Below are 16060 nucleotides of genomic sequence, written 5' to 3'. Positions count from 1 at the left end.
AAAAACCTCAAAGTTTTTGGAATAAGAACGTTTTTTTCTCGTGCAGAAAATGCAAGCCTTGCAAAGAGGTGAGAAAATTACAGAGGAATTTAGATCATTTCACATCACCGTCGAACCAGCAAGATTTTGAAATAAAACATTTTATCACCTGCAATAGTACTCATGTGGTATATGCATTAAGGTGCCCATGCGGTTTACTCTACATTGGTCGCACAAAAAGGAAACTAAAAATTAGGATAGGGGAACACATAAAGAACATCTACCTGGGAAATGTGGATCATAATGTATCCCTCCATTTCAAAATCAAACATAATCAAGACCCATCGGGCCTGGAATTCTGGGGCATTGAACAAGTGGAAGCACATTGGAGGGGCTCCCACAGAGTACGCGAGTTGTCCAAAAGAGAAACTCATTGGATTTTCCTGACTGACGTCTTGGTGCCTAAAGGACTCAATGTGGAACTCGATATCAATTGTTTCATCAGTGACACCTAACAATGACCATCTGAACCAGGGCCTGAATGCCAGCCTAAGTAATAGGATGAAAGTGGTTACACAATATAAATGCCATCAAGAAAAGATTAGTGTAAATATTATCCACACCCATCTAACAAATAACGAAATATGACCACTATTGTACAAGGGTGGGTGTTCAATCATCAACCAGAAATGGCCCCTGGGGGGTAAAGAAAACCAAGCCCATCATACTATTATGGGAGACAATACACGGTGGAGTGATACCAAACACATGGGATAATAGGTCTCTTCCCCCAGCAACGTATGTGATCAGGGTTGGGATGTGGTTTTTGATATTTGCACAACACACCTTATCTAATCTCCATAAATATATCTGTGTATAATGCATAGAATAATTTTAGCCATGTCTCTGTGATGACATAGGAATATGTATTTATATTTCTATTTATTTTTTTCTACATTTCTATATAATCTGTGTTTTTTAATCTGTGCTGTAATAATGTTTATATATTTTTATAGTAAGATTTTTTTATATTCTTATTTTAATATGAATGGATTTTATAGTTATCCATAGGTGTGTAGTTAGGGTAGTTTTATACACGTGTGATGTGTACATATATTTATTTATGTATGTACACATAGTGTCTTAAATCTATTTATATTTAACACCCGATTCTTATACATTTTCTGTTTTTTCCTAATGGACTTTGGCTCTGCTGAGTATGTAAGAACCAATGTCTATGAATGAGCTAGTCAGCCACTCATGTATAGTCCCATTAAAATTGCAGCACATTGTGTTGTGACACAAAGGGTATATTGATCCTATTGTAGCACAATGTACGGGCTACAATGTGTGTTTATTAATATATACTAGTATAAGAAGTAACACTTCAGACCACTGGGCTATATACATATTTCACAGCTTTCACAGGTACAGAGCCCAAATATGAAATAAATAGTGCATGTATGGCCGCACGCGGACGTAAACCCATCTGACAGCCCTATGGTGGCAACAGTGTATGTCAGCGAGCGGAGTACAACAACAAAACAAGCCCGAGTGACCTCCTCCTCTCCGGGGGGCGTGACTTAGCGCGGCGCTCGGAGTGAGGATTAAGTGATGCATGGATGGAGGGCCACTCCCATCTATAGTATCGTCACAGGTGGGCGTGTAGCACCACACAATATAACTCCGGCGGGTGCAGAGGAATAGCACGCTCTTGGAAAAAGTCCGAACGGACGAAACGTCAGAGCGTTGCTATCCAGCACCCGACCGGAAGTGACGTATGCGTTCCACTGTGGGAGAAACCAGGAAGTGACAGCCACAGGAAAGCCTATAGAGCGGTCTTCAGGGGTCTACACCTAACAGTGAGAAATGCTAAAGAAACCTTTATATGCCTGATTTAATGTATTTTTTGGTACGCACGTTTTTATGAGGGGACCATTGTATATCTGTTTTTGGGGTAACATTAAATATTCAAAAACGATATTGCACCATATGGTTTTTTCATTTCCTCATACATCTGCGGACACTACACCCGGAAAGTGAATACAATAACGGTGATCAAGATAGGAGAGGGGTATGCAGTTTCCAAACATCTGAAGGTGATACGTGAGGTGATTTATATGGAAATGCGAGTATAAAGAAACCATCTGGTGAGTGTTTCCCCCGAAGGGGACCCCATATCCCCCCACGTGGTGAATGCCTTTTGGTGATTGGAGCACATACCTAAACTACATCTGATCGAGTCATCCCACACAGCTTTTATCTTTTTCCAAACCAGGGGTTTGCAGCGCTGCTGCAGGACTATTTACATGCTCTGTGCGGGCTGTTTTTATTTTTCTGCTTTTAACAAGTGACTTTTATTTTTAAGCAGCTGCTTTTACTATTATTTTATTTATTGTGTTTTATCGTGATTAGAATTTTTATTGCCTAGACTTTGTAGCTTACTCCTAAAGCGCAGGGTTGTACTATCAATAGAGGGCCACCAATCAGTACTATTTTATATAAGTTATCACTCACTGTCCATTTATAACTGAGAATCATGAACTGTGTTTATGATGCTTCAGTTTAAGAATGGAGAGCCGCCTCTGTGTCCTGTCCATTCACCTCCAGTGAAGCTGAGAAAAAGGGACTGGGAAACCTGTGTCTAGGGCTGCAACTAAGGATTATTTTCATAATCGATTAGTTGGCCGGTTATGGTTTCGATTAATCGGATAATAGCCTGAACTGTAGTGTGTTTTTGCAAAAAAGCACCAAAAATTTTAGGTGTGAACCCAGGCCTGAGATGTTTAGTAACATAATGGGGTTAAAAAAAAAAAAAAAAATAAGTACAAAAAGAGCAAATAATCGCTACTGTAAGGGGTTAATTTTTTTACTGTGGGACAGTGAAAGTAATATTTACAGTAGCGATTTGCTTTTTTGTACTATAAAGAGCTAATTTTAGTTTTTTTAACCCCATTATGTTACTGGCCGATTAATCAATTATGAAAATTGTAATCGATTAATTTCATAATCGATTAGTTGTCGAATAATCGATTAGTTGTTTCGGCCCTACCTGTGTCCTCAGTTCCTTTCCCGGCCTCAAAAGGGAGATGCCAGGGGTCGGCTACATCACATCTGAGTCAAATCAGCAGTGTTCCCCTCTGGGGATAATAGAGAAGGCTGGCGTGGTGCTGGTGAACACTTTCCGCCTCCAAATCACTTATTCCTATGGGATAAAAACCCTGATCATCTCACCAAATGATGGGTATGCAAAAGGAAAAAAGGCAAAATCTAGTGCTCTCCGTTTGAAATGTTGAAGACTATATGAAAAAGGTAAACTTACATAGATGGCACTGTAAGCTGTGCAAGCTGAAAACACATTTTAGAGACAATAGGTCTCAAGATGGCTGCGATGTAACGTCAATATTCAGGCTTCGTCCCCTATATAGCACAAGCATTTTGTATTTTTACACCACTGATGTATAGGATTTTTGAATTCACTTCATTCAGATACTTTATATGAACTTTCAGCAATATATGTTTATCGATTACCATTTTTACATTTTTATTAATATATATATATTTTTTTTAACAGCACAGCAGTGTCTATTTGCACCTTTTAAGTGAATTGATGACGGTTATTATTAATTATTCAAAATTTGTTTACACAAATGCGCAGATTGATACTCACTCACTTTATACTAGGGTTGTCCCGATACCGATACCAGTATCTGTATCGGGACCGATACTGAGCATTTGCGGGAGTACTTGTACTCCCGCAAATGCCCCTGATGCCAGATCCGAAACTGCCGTCGCCGCCGCATACCGCAACGCCCCCGCCACCTAGTTAATCAGTGTGCGGGGAACATTACAGCTTTCATTTGAATAGCTGTCTGTTCCCCGCCGCGTATAGACACTCCCCCTTGCTCGGGATTCAACGGGTGATCTGCACTTTGATAGACAGATCACCCTTCCAATCCCGAGCAAGGGGGAGTGTCTAAAAGCGGCGCGGCGGGGAACAGACAGCTATTCAAATGAAAGCTGTAATGTTCCCCGCACGCTGATTAACTAGGCGGCGGCATCTAGGTATGGGGAGACATGGCTGCATCTGTGGGGGACATGGCTGCATCTGTGGGGGACATGGCTGCATCTGTGGGGGACACATTTAAAAAAAAAAAAGTATCGGTATTCGGTATCGGCGAGTACTTGAAAAAAAGTATCGGTACTTGTACTTGGTCCTAAAAAAGTGGTATCGGGACAACCCTACTTTATACACTTTTGATTGTTTAGATGGGCTCTTAGGCTCCATGCACACTGAAGCTAAAAAAAAAAAAAGCTATAAAAAAAAATGCCAGTAGCTTTGTAGGGAGCCTTTTAATGTTTAGCAATAGCGTTTTTCAGTGTAGCGTTTTTTTATCTTTTTTTTTTTTCAATGGATAAAAAAAAAAAAAAAACGCAAAAAAACGCTTGCGCCAGCATTTTTCTGCATATTTTTCCTGACGAAAAACGTCACTTTGAATGCAAATTTCGGGCGTTTAGAAAAAAGCCAATAAACTCCAAAGCTCATTAACACTAAAAAACGCCCATGTGTGCATGGGCACAAACAGAGTTCAATTTATGGGCTTTTAAAAAAAAAAAAAAACAGTGTTAGGCCAGGAAATAGGGAGCTCAAGACCTTAGCACTGTGACACAAGTGAGAGGTCACATTTCTCAAACCTGAAGGCACCTCTGTTAACTAGGGCTGTGGTGGTGCAAAAGGGTGGCTAGGCAAGTAGTACGGTCTATCTGAAGACACTGTCATCGTGCCCTGACACATTTTTAATAAGCATTTAAAAATATCAAGCAGCTTTGTTTAAAGCTTTATAAAAATTGTTCTGCTCATGTCTGAGGGTGCTGAAGATGTTTACTATGGTGCTGGCTATGGCTTTGTGCAATGCACATGCAGGAGGAGGGCAAACTCACAGATAACTGTCACAATGTGAAAGTATGCCGGTGACTTGTCCTGAATGTTCCCCTATGGGGGAAGTTCCTCCACTGACTGCGCAGGCGCAAACTTCCCGACGGAAATCCCCGAACCTCGCCCGGCATCCAGGCTCATTCTTTAACATCCCCGTGGATTGGAGGATGTTAAAAAAAGAGCCAGGAGGCCGAGCGAGCGAAGCGAGCCGTCCGAGCGCAGCGAGGACGTGAGGCCGACTGGCCACTTACCTCACTATCCACGTCGCCCTGGATGCCGGCCGCCGTTCGGGGATTTCCGTCAGCAAGTTTGCACCTGCGCAGTGCTTGAAGGAACTTTCCCGATGGCTGGAACCATCTCAGCGCATCAGTTCGCGCATGCGCTGGAACTTCCACGATAGCTGGAACCAGCATGTCAGATCACCGGCATACCTTTTTATTATGAAAAGAGCTGCTTCTGCAACCTCTCAGCCATGTTTCCTTTTTAAAGTAAACAATGACCAGTAAGTTGAACGAACATAGAAAAGCTGGGAATACACTAGCAATATTCCATACAAAAATTCTCCCAACATTTGAATATCGTTCGAAAGTATTTCCAGATTACATTTGCTTTGAACATTCAATTTTGGAATGAATGAACTACATTGGAAATTCTTACATACAAGTAAAACTTTCCAACCTGCACCTTTACATTTTTTCAACACACTGGAGGAAAACAATCGATTTGACCCCACTAATGATCAGAAAAACGAACATTCTTACAATGAAAACTTCTACTAGTGTATACTCAGTTTTAAAAAAGCTTAGGCAGGTAGGCAAGGTAAAAAAAAAAAAAAAAAAACTCAAAACATCAAATTAAGGAATTCCATTGGAAAAAGCAAGTTTGCATCATCAGGGATCTTTTCTACTTACCGTAAAATCCCTTTCTGAGTTCAGTGATGGACACAGCACTTCCATTCTTGACCTTAGGTTATATCACCACCTTCAGAAATAGGACTGGGCAGAAAAAAAAAAAAAAAAGAGAAGCAGCACAGCACAGCCTAGGGCGGTCCTTACTGGTAGAAATCCCTGACTCTGCGATAGGTAGCTCAGTTTGTTACAAAGCAGTACAAACACAAACAGGAGGGGTGAGTACAGTGTCTGCCAATGAACTCCTAGAAAGGGATTTTACGGTGAGTAGATGAAAGTGTGCACGGAGGACCAGGTAGCCGCTGTCCTACACACTTGAGAAACAGACGCTTGATGTCCAGGAAGCACTAATCGCCCTAGTAGAATGCACCGTGACAGGAAAGGGGTACACCCGCCACTAATAGCATAAGCCTGGACAATAGTCTGTTAGATCCAATGAGAAATGGTGTCTGAAGTGGCCGTCAAGGCCCTTCCTCGGGCAATCTACTTTTACAAACAGCAAATCTGACTTCCAAAAAGGAGTCGTAACCGACAGATACACACAGAGACCCAGAACCACATCCAAACAGTGCAAGGAGACCTCCTTGAGGTGAGACAGTCGAGGACACAAGGAAGGAAAAAGTCCTTGTTTGGTGAAAGGCAAATACCAACTTGGGGAGAAATGAGGCATGTGGACGAAGCACCGCCTTATCCTTGTACACAAGGCCACCAGCTCAGAAACTCGCCGAGCGGACATAATGGCCACTAGAAAAAACACCTTCTGAGAGAGCGCGAGTAAGGGGATCTCCCTTAATGTTCTCGAACAGTGGCTTTTGAAGTACCGAGAGCACCAGGCGAGCATACCAGGGGAGCCACATTCCAAACCCCTTGAACAAAGGTACGCATTAACGAGTGAGCAGCCAACGGCCACTGAAAAAAGATAGCCAGAGCCGATATTTGCCCCTTGATAGTACTCAAAACCAGCTTCTGATCAACCTCACGCTGCAGGAACACAAGGATATGAGATACCGAATAGGAGCGCGAGTGCCACCCCACCGCCTCGCACAAAAAGAGATGTAAGCCTTCCAGGTGCAATTATATATCCTCCGTGAAATGGACTTGCGTGCCTTCAACATAGTGGGAATCACAGAAACCAGCAACCCACAGTCTCTCAGCACCTGGCTTTCAATAGCCAGGCTGTCAAAGCCAGAGATGGTAAAGCAGGGTGGAATCTCGGTCCCTGGGACAGGAGGTCCTCCCGCACTGGCAGTCGCCAGTGGGTGTCTGCCATCACCCGTACCACGTTGGCGTACCATGAACCTGTCTGGTGGATAGGAAAGGAACTATTTTGTAGCCAGACAAAATTAGTTTGCGGACCCATTGGTTGGAAAGAAGGCAAGTCCACCGGTTCCCAAACCACCGAAGGCGACCCCCCACCTGCAAGTCGTGAGGGGGGTAAACCTTCATGCGGAAGAGGGCTTGTGTTGCCAAGTACGCTTTGGTCCATCCGCAGGAGCCTTGCCCGCAACTCCGGTTGGATGCTTGTGAGCGGAAAAAGAGGGCACTGCCTGCGACGGGGCTCCTTGCCCTTTTTGGACTGTGGGAGAAAGGTGCTTCTCCCCCCAGTAATATCCTTTATACTGCTTTCCAGAGTGGCTCCAAATAGCCGCCCACCCTGGAAAGGCAAATCCGCCAGAGCTTTCATAGACGTTTGATCCGCGGACCAGCACTTAAGCCAAAGAAACCAGCGAAAAACCACAGCTGAAACAGAGATTTTTAGAAAGCAACAGGGCCATGTCCAAGGTCGCATCACAAACATACTTGAACCCTTGCACTAACTGGTCTGCCAGTTCCACACAGATCGGAGAAACTTGCTCATTACCCAACTTGTGGTGTAATAGCTTAGCCCACTCAGTAAGCGTCTGACACCAGAGCCCGTGGCCAACACCGGACGAAGGGCCGAACCTGCCATCGTAAACATAGACTGAGCGACCGCCTGTACCTTTCTGCATCATCTGAGCCAGATTTCGGATCAGAGTCCTCCCCAGACAGAGGGGGTAGGGGACAATTTTTATCCGCCTTACTCCCGCACGCCACTTCAACCCAGGAGATGAAGGATTCCAGAACTGCCGACAAAGTGTCCAGGGGAACAGCAGACCCAGAGGGCCCAGCTGCTGTCTGGGGGGGGCACCTGCGTCAGACGCCATGGAAGTCCCACGCTCTACTGGACACCACCGGGGACCGAACGCCCATGAGGGGGAGAGAGAAAAGAAACCACCCCCTAGCTGCCGCAGACTGGGGGAACCCTAAAAAGAACTTGCCACCCCGACCCAAACCTCAGAGGAGCAGTGCTGTGTGCTGTCCGTCTAACGGCAGGTGGGATAAGCCACAAGGAGATCCGCACTTGCGCCGGGTGTATCGTCCAGTGCTAGAGGGCCAGCAGAAGTCTCCCCATGAGGTTACAAGAAAATGCCTGCGGGCCCCACTTCTACAGACAGGGCCCAAAGCCAGGAATTCCCAAAGACTAAGGCAAAATGGCCACCGCGGCTACAGGAAAATAGCTGCAGCGCCCGGTCCCAAACAAATGGCGGCAGCTACACACTAAGTGCTCCACCCCAGGGGAGTACCCAGCTGCTCCAAACCGTGCCCAGACCGGGCTGTGGAGCATGTACAGTGGAACCTCAGATTACGAGTATAATCCATTCCAGGAGAATGCTCGCAATCAAAAATAAATTTGTTCCGCATTGACTTCAATGGCAGTCAATACCGCATGCGGTCAGAGGTAGGGGGGGGGGGCGGGCGGAGAGCCTCGGAAACGTCCGGAAAGGCCCAAGGACACCTCGGCTGACCTCGTAAAGACTCCATTCCCAAGGTTTGCTGCACACAGCTTTGGCCTGAATCCTGCTCGTTTTGCTAGACAACACTTGCAAACCGAGTTGATTTCAGATGCAGATCAAAACTAATAAGAACAAAACAATAGGGGGAAAAAAAACAAAGGTACCACAGGTCCCAGCAGGAAAACATGGTCCTTCTAGACTAGGCAGAAAAAAACTGAGCTGGCTGTAGCAGTGTGGGGGGTAACTACAAGTAAGGACCGCCCCTATGTGGTGCAGTGCTTTTTCTTTTTTTCTGCCTAGTCTTACTCCTAAAGGTGGTGATATAACCTAAGCTCAAGAACGGAAGAGCTGTGTCCATTAACGAACGAAAGAGAAAGCTTAATTTTTATAAAATTAATAAACTTTAAAACCTTTGAGGAAAACAACCACACAAATATAAAAACTCATACCTGTGGACATAAAGAAGGGGATCCGAAATTTTCCACTCAAGACTCTGGCTCGTAGATTTTGTAATGTGCTTCCATCAAAAGGGAGCGCACCACAGACCAGGACATACAGGACCACTCCCAAGCTCTGAATTAAGTAGATAAGAAAAAAGAGAAAGAAAAAAAAAGGAGAGATTAAACAGAAGTGGAACTTGAAAAAATAATACTGACTTGCCTATTGAAATCTAACCGGACACCCAAATGAATAGCTTGATTTTACATTTGTTGTAAAAGTGGGAACCCAAAGACGACATCACGCAAATCGTTAACAATGTTTCCTCGCACCCTGGGGAGTACTACTAATATTTTAAGAAACAGACAGCATGGATGCATGAAAGACAGAAGTGGTCAAACAAACTGGATTTATTTTTATGAGGCGGTGTAAAACCTTGGACAGATGGGTGGCTGTGGACGTGGTATACTTGGATTTTGCAAAAGCATTTGACAGTTCCCCACACACGGCTCATGTGTAAGGTCTACAGGCTTGGAAATATCAGTTTGTAAATGGACAGAAAACTGGCTAAAAGACAGAATTCAGAGTTAATGTTTTTTACCTTGCATGGTCTAAGGTTATCAGTGGTGTACCCCAAGGTTCAGTGTTGGGACCCTTACTTTTTAATATCTTTATAAATGATATTGGGTCTGGGATTAAAAGTACCATTTAAGTGTTTGCAGATGACACCAAGCTATGCAGTGGAATAACGTCCTTAATTTACTTGCCAGCCTCAATGCTCCGTTTAATATGGGGCAACTATGTGGCAAATGAGGATTAATGTTGATAAATGTAAAATGATGCACTTGGGGGCTAAGAATATGCATGCATCATACATACTAGGGGGGAGTACAACTGGGGGAATCCATATTGGAGAAGGATCTGGGGGTTTTGGTAGATCATAAGCTTAATAATAGCATGCAATGCCAAGCTGCGGTTTCCAAAGCGATCAAAATCCTTGATAGGTATGCACTCCAAAAAGAGGTATAATTCTGTCTCTGTAAAAATCATTAGTAAGACCTCATCTGGAATATGCAGTTCAGTTTTGGGCACCAGTTCTCAAAAAGGATATCGGAGAACTGGAGAAAGTGCAGAGAAGGGCAACCAAACTGATAAGAGGCATGGAGGAGCTCAGCTATGAGGAAAGATTGGAGGAACTGAATGTATTCTTTCTTGAGAAGAGGAGAATAAGGGGGGATATGATCAACATGTAAAAATACATAAGGGGTCCATATAGTGAACTTGATGTTATTCACTTTAAGGTAATGACAGAGGACAAGGGGGCACTCTTACATCTAGAGGAAAAGAGATTTCATCTCCAAATATGAAAGGTTTCTTTACAGTAACAGCTGTTAAAATGTGGCATAGACTCCCTCCAGAGGTGGTTTTGGCCAACTAAGATTGCTTTAAAAAAAAGCCTGGATACTTAACTAAATGTACAGAATATACCGGATACTAACATTTACAGGTAAAGTTGATCCGGGAAATATCCGATTGCCTCTCAAATGTATCAGAAAGGAATTTTTCCCCTTGCTGTAGCAAATTGGATCATGCTTTTCTAGGGTTTTTCACCTTCCTCTGGATCAACTGTGGGTAGAGGATTGTGTATATGGTATTGTATGGTTGTTGTTTTTTATTTATTTTTTTTCGTTTTTTTTTATTTATTTTTTTTGTTTTTTTTATTGGTTGAACTAGATGTCTTTTTTCAACCCAACTATGAGAGAACACATCTAAATGCATAGTCAATCATGGTAAGGAAGCTTAGTGGTCAGTTGAAGCATAGCAGGACAACAATATACTACATCAGGCAGAACTTTTTCCTCTCCCTGCATGTTCTCAGGTGCCTTCGGCACTCTGCATCCTACAGGATGGGCCAACAAAATACTAATGGTGCCTGCATATCAGTCCCACCAGTATTTTTAGCTTTGCATATGATAAGGAAATAACTAAAAACTGATTCTCCCCCCCCCCCCGAATGGCTGTCCCCACTAGTTAAAGTGTTCCTTTAAGTGGTTGTAAACCCTTACAAACCACTTTTACCTACATATAAGCCTAGATTAAGGCTTACCTGTAGGTGTAAGAAATATCTCCTAAATCTACACGGTTCAGGAGATGTTTCCAAAAGACAAGCACTGATGACAACGGCGCGCAGGCGCACTGAGCGTGCCATTACTAACGGCGATAATGCCGTTAGTGGGGCAACCGCGCACATGTGCAGGAGTGACATCGCGGCTCCGGTCAGTCACAGCACCGGAGCCTCAATACGAGGAAGACACTCGGGGAAAGATGGCGGTGGCAATACATAATGAGCTAGTATATTTACATTATCCCTTCCATTTCTGTATATGAATGATGGCGCTGTAATTGTTTTAATAAAAAACAAACAAAATCTAAGTACCTTTTTCCTAATTGATACACAGCTGTCACATGACCGAGATCTTTCCCAGCCTGTCTGCAGGGAAACATAAGCAGGAGGAGAGTCTAGTCCTCTGCTGCTGGTCACATGTTCAAAAAAAAAACAGCCTTTGGAATACAGGGTAAAAATATTTAAATATCATTAAACCGTTTTTAAATTGGCATACAAATAAAAATTAGAAATTTTGTGTCACACCCCTCCAGCCTGTTGTCCTAGAATAAGAGGGTGGTGAAGCTTCTATCAATCTACATGTAATATCCCGCCCCCATTGTGTTTAACTGGTTAGTGCACATGGAGGAGGAGGAGGGAGAGAGTGGGTGATTGGGCTTTTTACCACTGTATATACGCCCACGTGTGACTCTTTAGTCACATGGGCTGCTCAGATGCGATGAGGAGGAAATTCTCAGCTTAGAAACTCACTTAAAACCGAGCATGTGCAGAGTTGCCACCGCAGCTGCAAAATCCCTAGCTAAATTGGGGACATGAACAGAAGGTGGAGATGGAGAGCAGCAAGATCAACCAAGTATTTTGCAGGCTACAGAAAACAAATCACACAGTAACAGAATGAACAGCATGTAATAAAGCATTTATTGACAATTTTTTATGATGTGGGTTTTGTGACAGTTTTAACCAACAGTGACACAGCCAGTAATGTGTGTTTATATCCTACAATGGAGGTAGGGGAGAAGACAGAAATTAATGAATGAATGGATGACGTTAGCAAGCTCCATGTTTTAATTCCGCCACCCCCCTCCAGATATCCGCACGTTTCCTAATTTCCCCCAAAAAGTGGGTTTTTGCACTTTGCATGCTTGCAATTTTACCAGAAAGTTAGGGAAACAAGTGCTTCTACAAAAAATGTTCACTTTCCTTAAAAAAAAAAGAAAATCACATACCTTCAAAAATAATAAATTCGAGTAATTGCACAGTTTTACAGCACTGGAAACTGACAGACAGGATGGTAACAAAGGGGTATTACAGGCTGGTAACCTTAGGAACCTGCATATTATCAGTGCTCAGCCCACACAAAAACAGGATTACAATGGAGTGATTCTGGCAAAGGTTAGCCTTGAAATGTGCTGCCACTGTATTACCAATAGCCCCTTGACCATAGACTTTGCTACTCACCCAGATATCCACCTTGGGTCCTTCATACTCCTTTCCTTCAAACAGTTCTGGCGCTGCATATGGGGGACTTCCACACCAAGTCTTTAACAACTGTCCTGGAGTAAAACGATTACTAAACCCAAAATCTAGGGGGGAAAACAAACAATCAAAAGTTACAACTATATGGCAATATCCTATACATACCAGGAAATAACCATAAAAGTTCTGGTTGTATGGAATCTTCCCCTGCAGAGATTCTACATAACCCTTTGAACTTCTTAATAAACTCTATAACACACTCCTGAATTAAAAATGGGAAATGACACAATGAGAGGCTCTTAAGGCCCCTTTCACATTGGTGTTTAGTTTGTCCGTTTTTCATCCAACCATCGACGGATGAAAAACAGACTTCAATGCACCTCTATGGAAAAACAGATGATCATCCATTTAGATTGAATCAAAGCCCTATCTTTCTTCCGTTAAAAGGTAACTCCACTTTCGTGGGGGGGGAAAAAATAGCAAAAATAATAATAATAATATTTCACATATAATTGTGATACCTGTAATTGAATGTTATTAAAAATGACCTTTCCTTTTCAATCTGCAGCTCTGTAATTTTGGAGAATGCATTGCAATATGGCTACCTGGGGTTGTTCTGTACACAGAATGTGTACTGACCACTTCCCAAAAACAGAATTTCCTGCTTATTTGATTGGCTCACCAATTTTCCCAGAAATCTGCACTAAGATACAAGTCAGATTTCCAGCATCCCCTTTTGAAGAGATACTTTCAATAGGAACCCGTCAGACTGGCCATACACCCATCTGCAGATTTTCTATGGTCAGATGGAAAAAGTGGAACAGATTCCTCCATCTACGCTGAACTGTGTGGATGGAAGAATTTCCCACTGGCCCAAGCTTCCATATCTCTTGCTAGTCGGCCCCACTGGCTCTCACAATACCTAAACATTCTGATTGGGTGCAGGCATTGTTTAGGTTGAGAGCCAACGGGAGCGACTAGCAAGATACTGAAGCTTGGCCCCGTGGGAGATTCCTTCATCCACACAGGCTAGCATACATGGAGAAATCTGTTGCCCTTCTTTTATCTGCAGATAATCTATAGGTGTATGGCCAGTTTTAAGGGATGCAGCATTAGTGCCCTGCAGCTGCCACACCTGACAGTTTATTATGAATCCACTCCCATTAGACTCACTTAGAACAGAGGCACAGACAAACACACATGGATATCTTCAGAATAATAAATGGTAGGTGCAACAAAGTTTATTATACACCTTGCAATGTACATAGATCACCCAGAGGGGAATGTTTTTTCTCTCTAAATAACAGAACAGACGAAAAATGGATGCAAGCTGACAAAAGGTCAGTTTTTGCACCGGTAGTGGATGCAAAAAAAAAATGATGTAAAATTTGATGAGAAACTAATGAGAAACTGGTCTGTCTTTTCTTTAACCACTTGCCGACCTCCTCATGTACATATACGTCAGCAGAATGGCACGGACAGGCACATGTACGTACCTGTACGTGCTCTGCTTGACGTGGGACCCCCCCCCCCCCCCGGTACATGTGGCGGTCGGGTTCCCTCGGGGAGCGATCCGGGACGACGGCGTGGCTATTCGTTTATACCCTGCCCCGTCGCGATCTCTCCCCGGAGCTGAAGAACGGGGAGAGCCGTATGTAAACACGGCTTCCCCGTGCTTCACTGTGGCGGCGCATCGATCGAGTGATCACTTTTATTAGGGAGACTCGATCGATGACGTCAGTCCTACAGCCACACCCACCTACAGTTGTAAACACACACTAGGTGAACCCTAAATGTTACAGCGCCCCCTGTGTTTAACTCCCAAACTGCAACTGTCATTTTCACAATAAAGAATGCAATTTAAATGCATTTTTTGCTGTGAAAATGACAATGGTCCCAAAAATGTGTCAAAATTGTTCCGAAGTGTCCGCCATAATGTCGCAGTCACGAAAAAAAAATCGCTGATCGCCGCCATTAGTTATAAAAAATAAAAATTCAATAAAACTATCCCCTAGTTTGTTAACGCTATAAATTTTGCGCAAACCAACCGATAAACGATTATTGCGATTTTTTTTTACCAAAAATAGGTAGAAGAATACGTATCGGCCTAAACAAAATTATCGCTTTATTTTTGTTTATAGCGCAAAAACTAAAAACCGCAGATGTGATCAAATACCACCAAAAGAAAGCTCTATTTGTGGGGAAAAAAGGACGCCAATTTTGTTTGGGAGCCAGGTCGCACGACCGCGCAATTGTCTGTTAAAGCGACGCAGTCCCGAACTGTAAAAACACCTTGGGTCTTTAGGCAGCATATTGGTCCGGTCCTTAAGTGGTTAAAAAACATGATTTAACTGGTGAAACAAATGGAATGCTCGTGTGAAAGGACTGTGTATGGCATGAGTAAACCTTAAAAAATAAATAAAATTGTCCCTGTTAGGCCAGGCAGTTTTGGACAAAAATGACTCCTGTATTAAGAATATACGAGTGACAGGGACATTTTAACCTCCACGATCTTTTGTCCTGAACAAAAACCGACAGATTCCCACATCCACACAAGGCTGGGACACGGATTCCCCCTATCAGAATACACAGATCAGCGATTCAGCCATTGCACCCGGCTGCACGTGCCGATTGAATGCTGGGACTGTTGGACCCAAGCAGGTCTAATGGTCGGCTTCTGTTGACCAGAAAGAGATTACGTACACAAAAGCAGAGAAACCAAACTATGGAAGGAATGGTGGCCAAACCTTGTTTTTTCAGAGTGCTAAAGTTTTGGTCCGGTCTGTGCTGGTGAGCTGGATGGGGAGTCTGTATTAGGGGATCTGAACGGAGAGGGTAGGCTGGCAGGGGGATGATTTGTATTGATAAGAGAGGTTAATTTGGTTGTACACTGTAAAGTGCGTGGTGCATTACACACTCCTGACCCCTGCACTACAGACACACTGAGGGCAAAAGCAGCTGTGTACGTCAGCCAATCAGTTGTTATCTTTCGTTTTAAAAGCTTAAAGTGGTTGTAAACCCTTACACACTTTTACCTACAGGTAAGTCTATAATAAGGCTTACCTGTAGGTACCATGAATATCTCCTAAACGTGCACCGGCTCGCTCGTGCCATTTCTTCAGCTGCTGTGCAGTTACTGCCAGCTCCTGTGTGCATATGTGGCAGTAACCTCATTGTGGCTCCGGCCATTCACCGCACCGGAGCCTGCGATACCCGGAAACAACTCCGGGAGATATGTCGCCAGCCATATCAGTGTTCTGGGACCGCTGCAGGGGCTTCGAATTAAGGTAAGGATTTCATAATGAGCTAGTATGCTATACATACTAGCTCATTATGCCCTTGTCTTGAAAGATTTTTTGTTCCGTGGGTTTACAACCAGTTT

At 43.5% G+C, this 16060-nt stretch overlaps 1 protein-coding gene across 4 annotated transcripts in view; it reads right to left on the bottom strand.

Annotated features, from left to right (window-relative positions):
* The window catches only part of SIK3 (SIK family kinase 3), a 281667-nt gene that overhangs the window by 117614 nt on the left and 147993 nt on the right, over positions 1-16060 (bottom strand). For all 4 annotated transcript variants that reach the window (XM_040327664.1, XM_040327667.1, XM_040327665.1 and 1 more), the window contains exons 5-6: positions 12661-12785; positions 9089-9212 (exon numbers count right to left, since the gene is read on the bottom strand). In XM_040327664.1, the coding sequence (XP_040183598.1) occupies positions 9089-9212; positions 12661-12785 (249 nt within the window). The remainder of the gene's footprint in view (positions 1-9088; positions 9213-12660; positions 12786-16060) is intronic.

The sequence above is a fragment of the Rana temporaria genome, chromosome 10 (genome assembly GCF_905171775.1).
Source record: "Rana temporaria chromosome 10, aRanTem1.1, whole genome shotgun sequence".
Classification (NCBI taxonomy): domain Eukaryota; kingdom Metazoa; phylum Chordata; class Amphibia; order Anura; family Ranidae; genus Rana; species Rana temporaria.
Note: the sequence above shows the minus strand (reverse complement) of the source record. Positions and strands in the feature narration are given on the sequence as shown.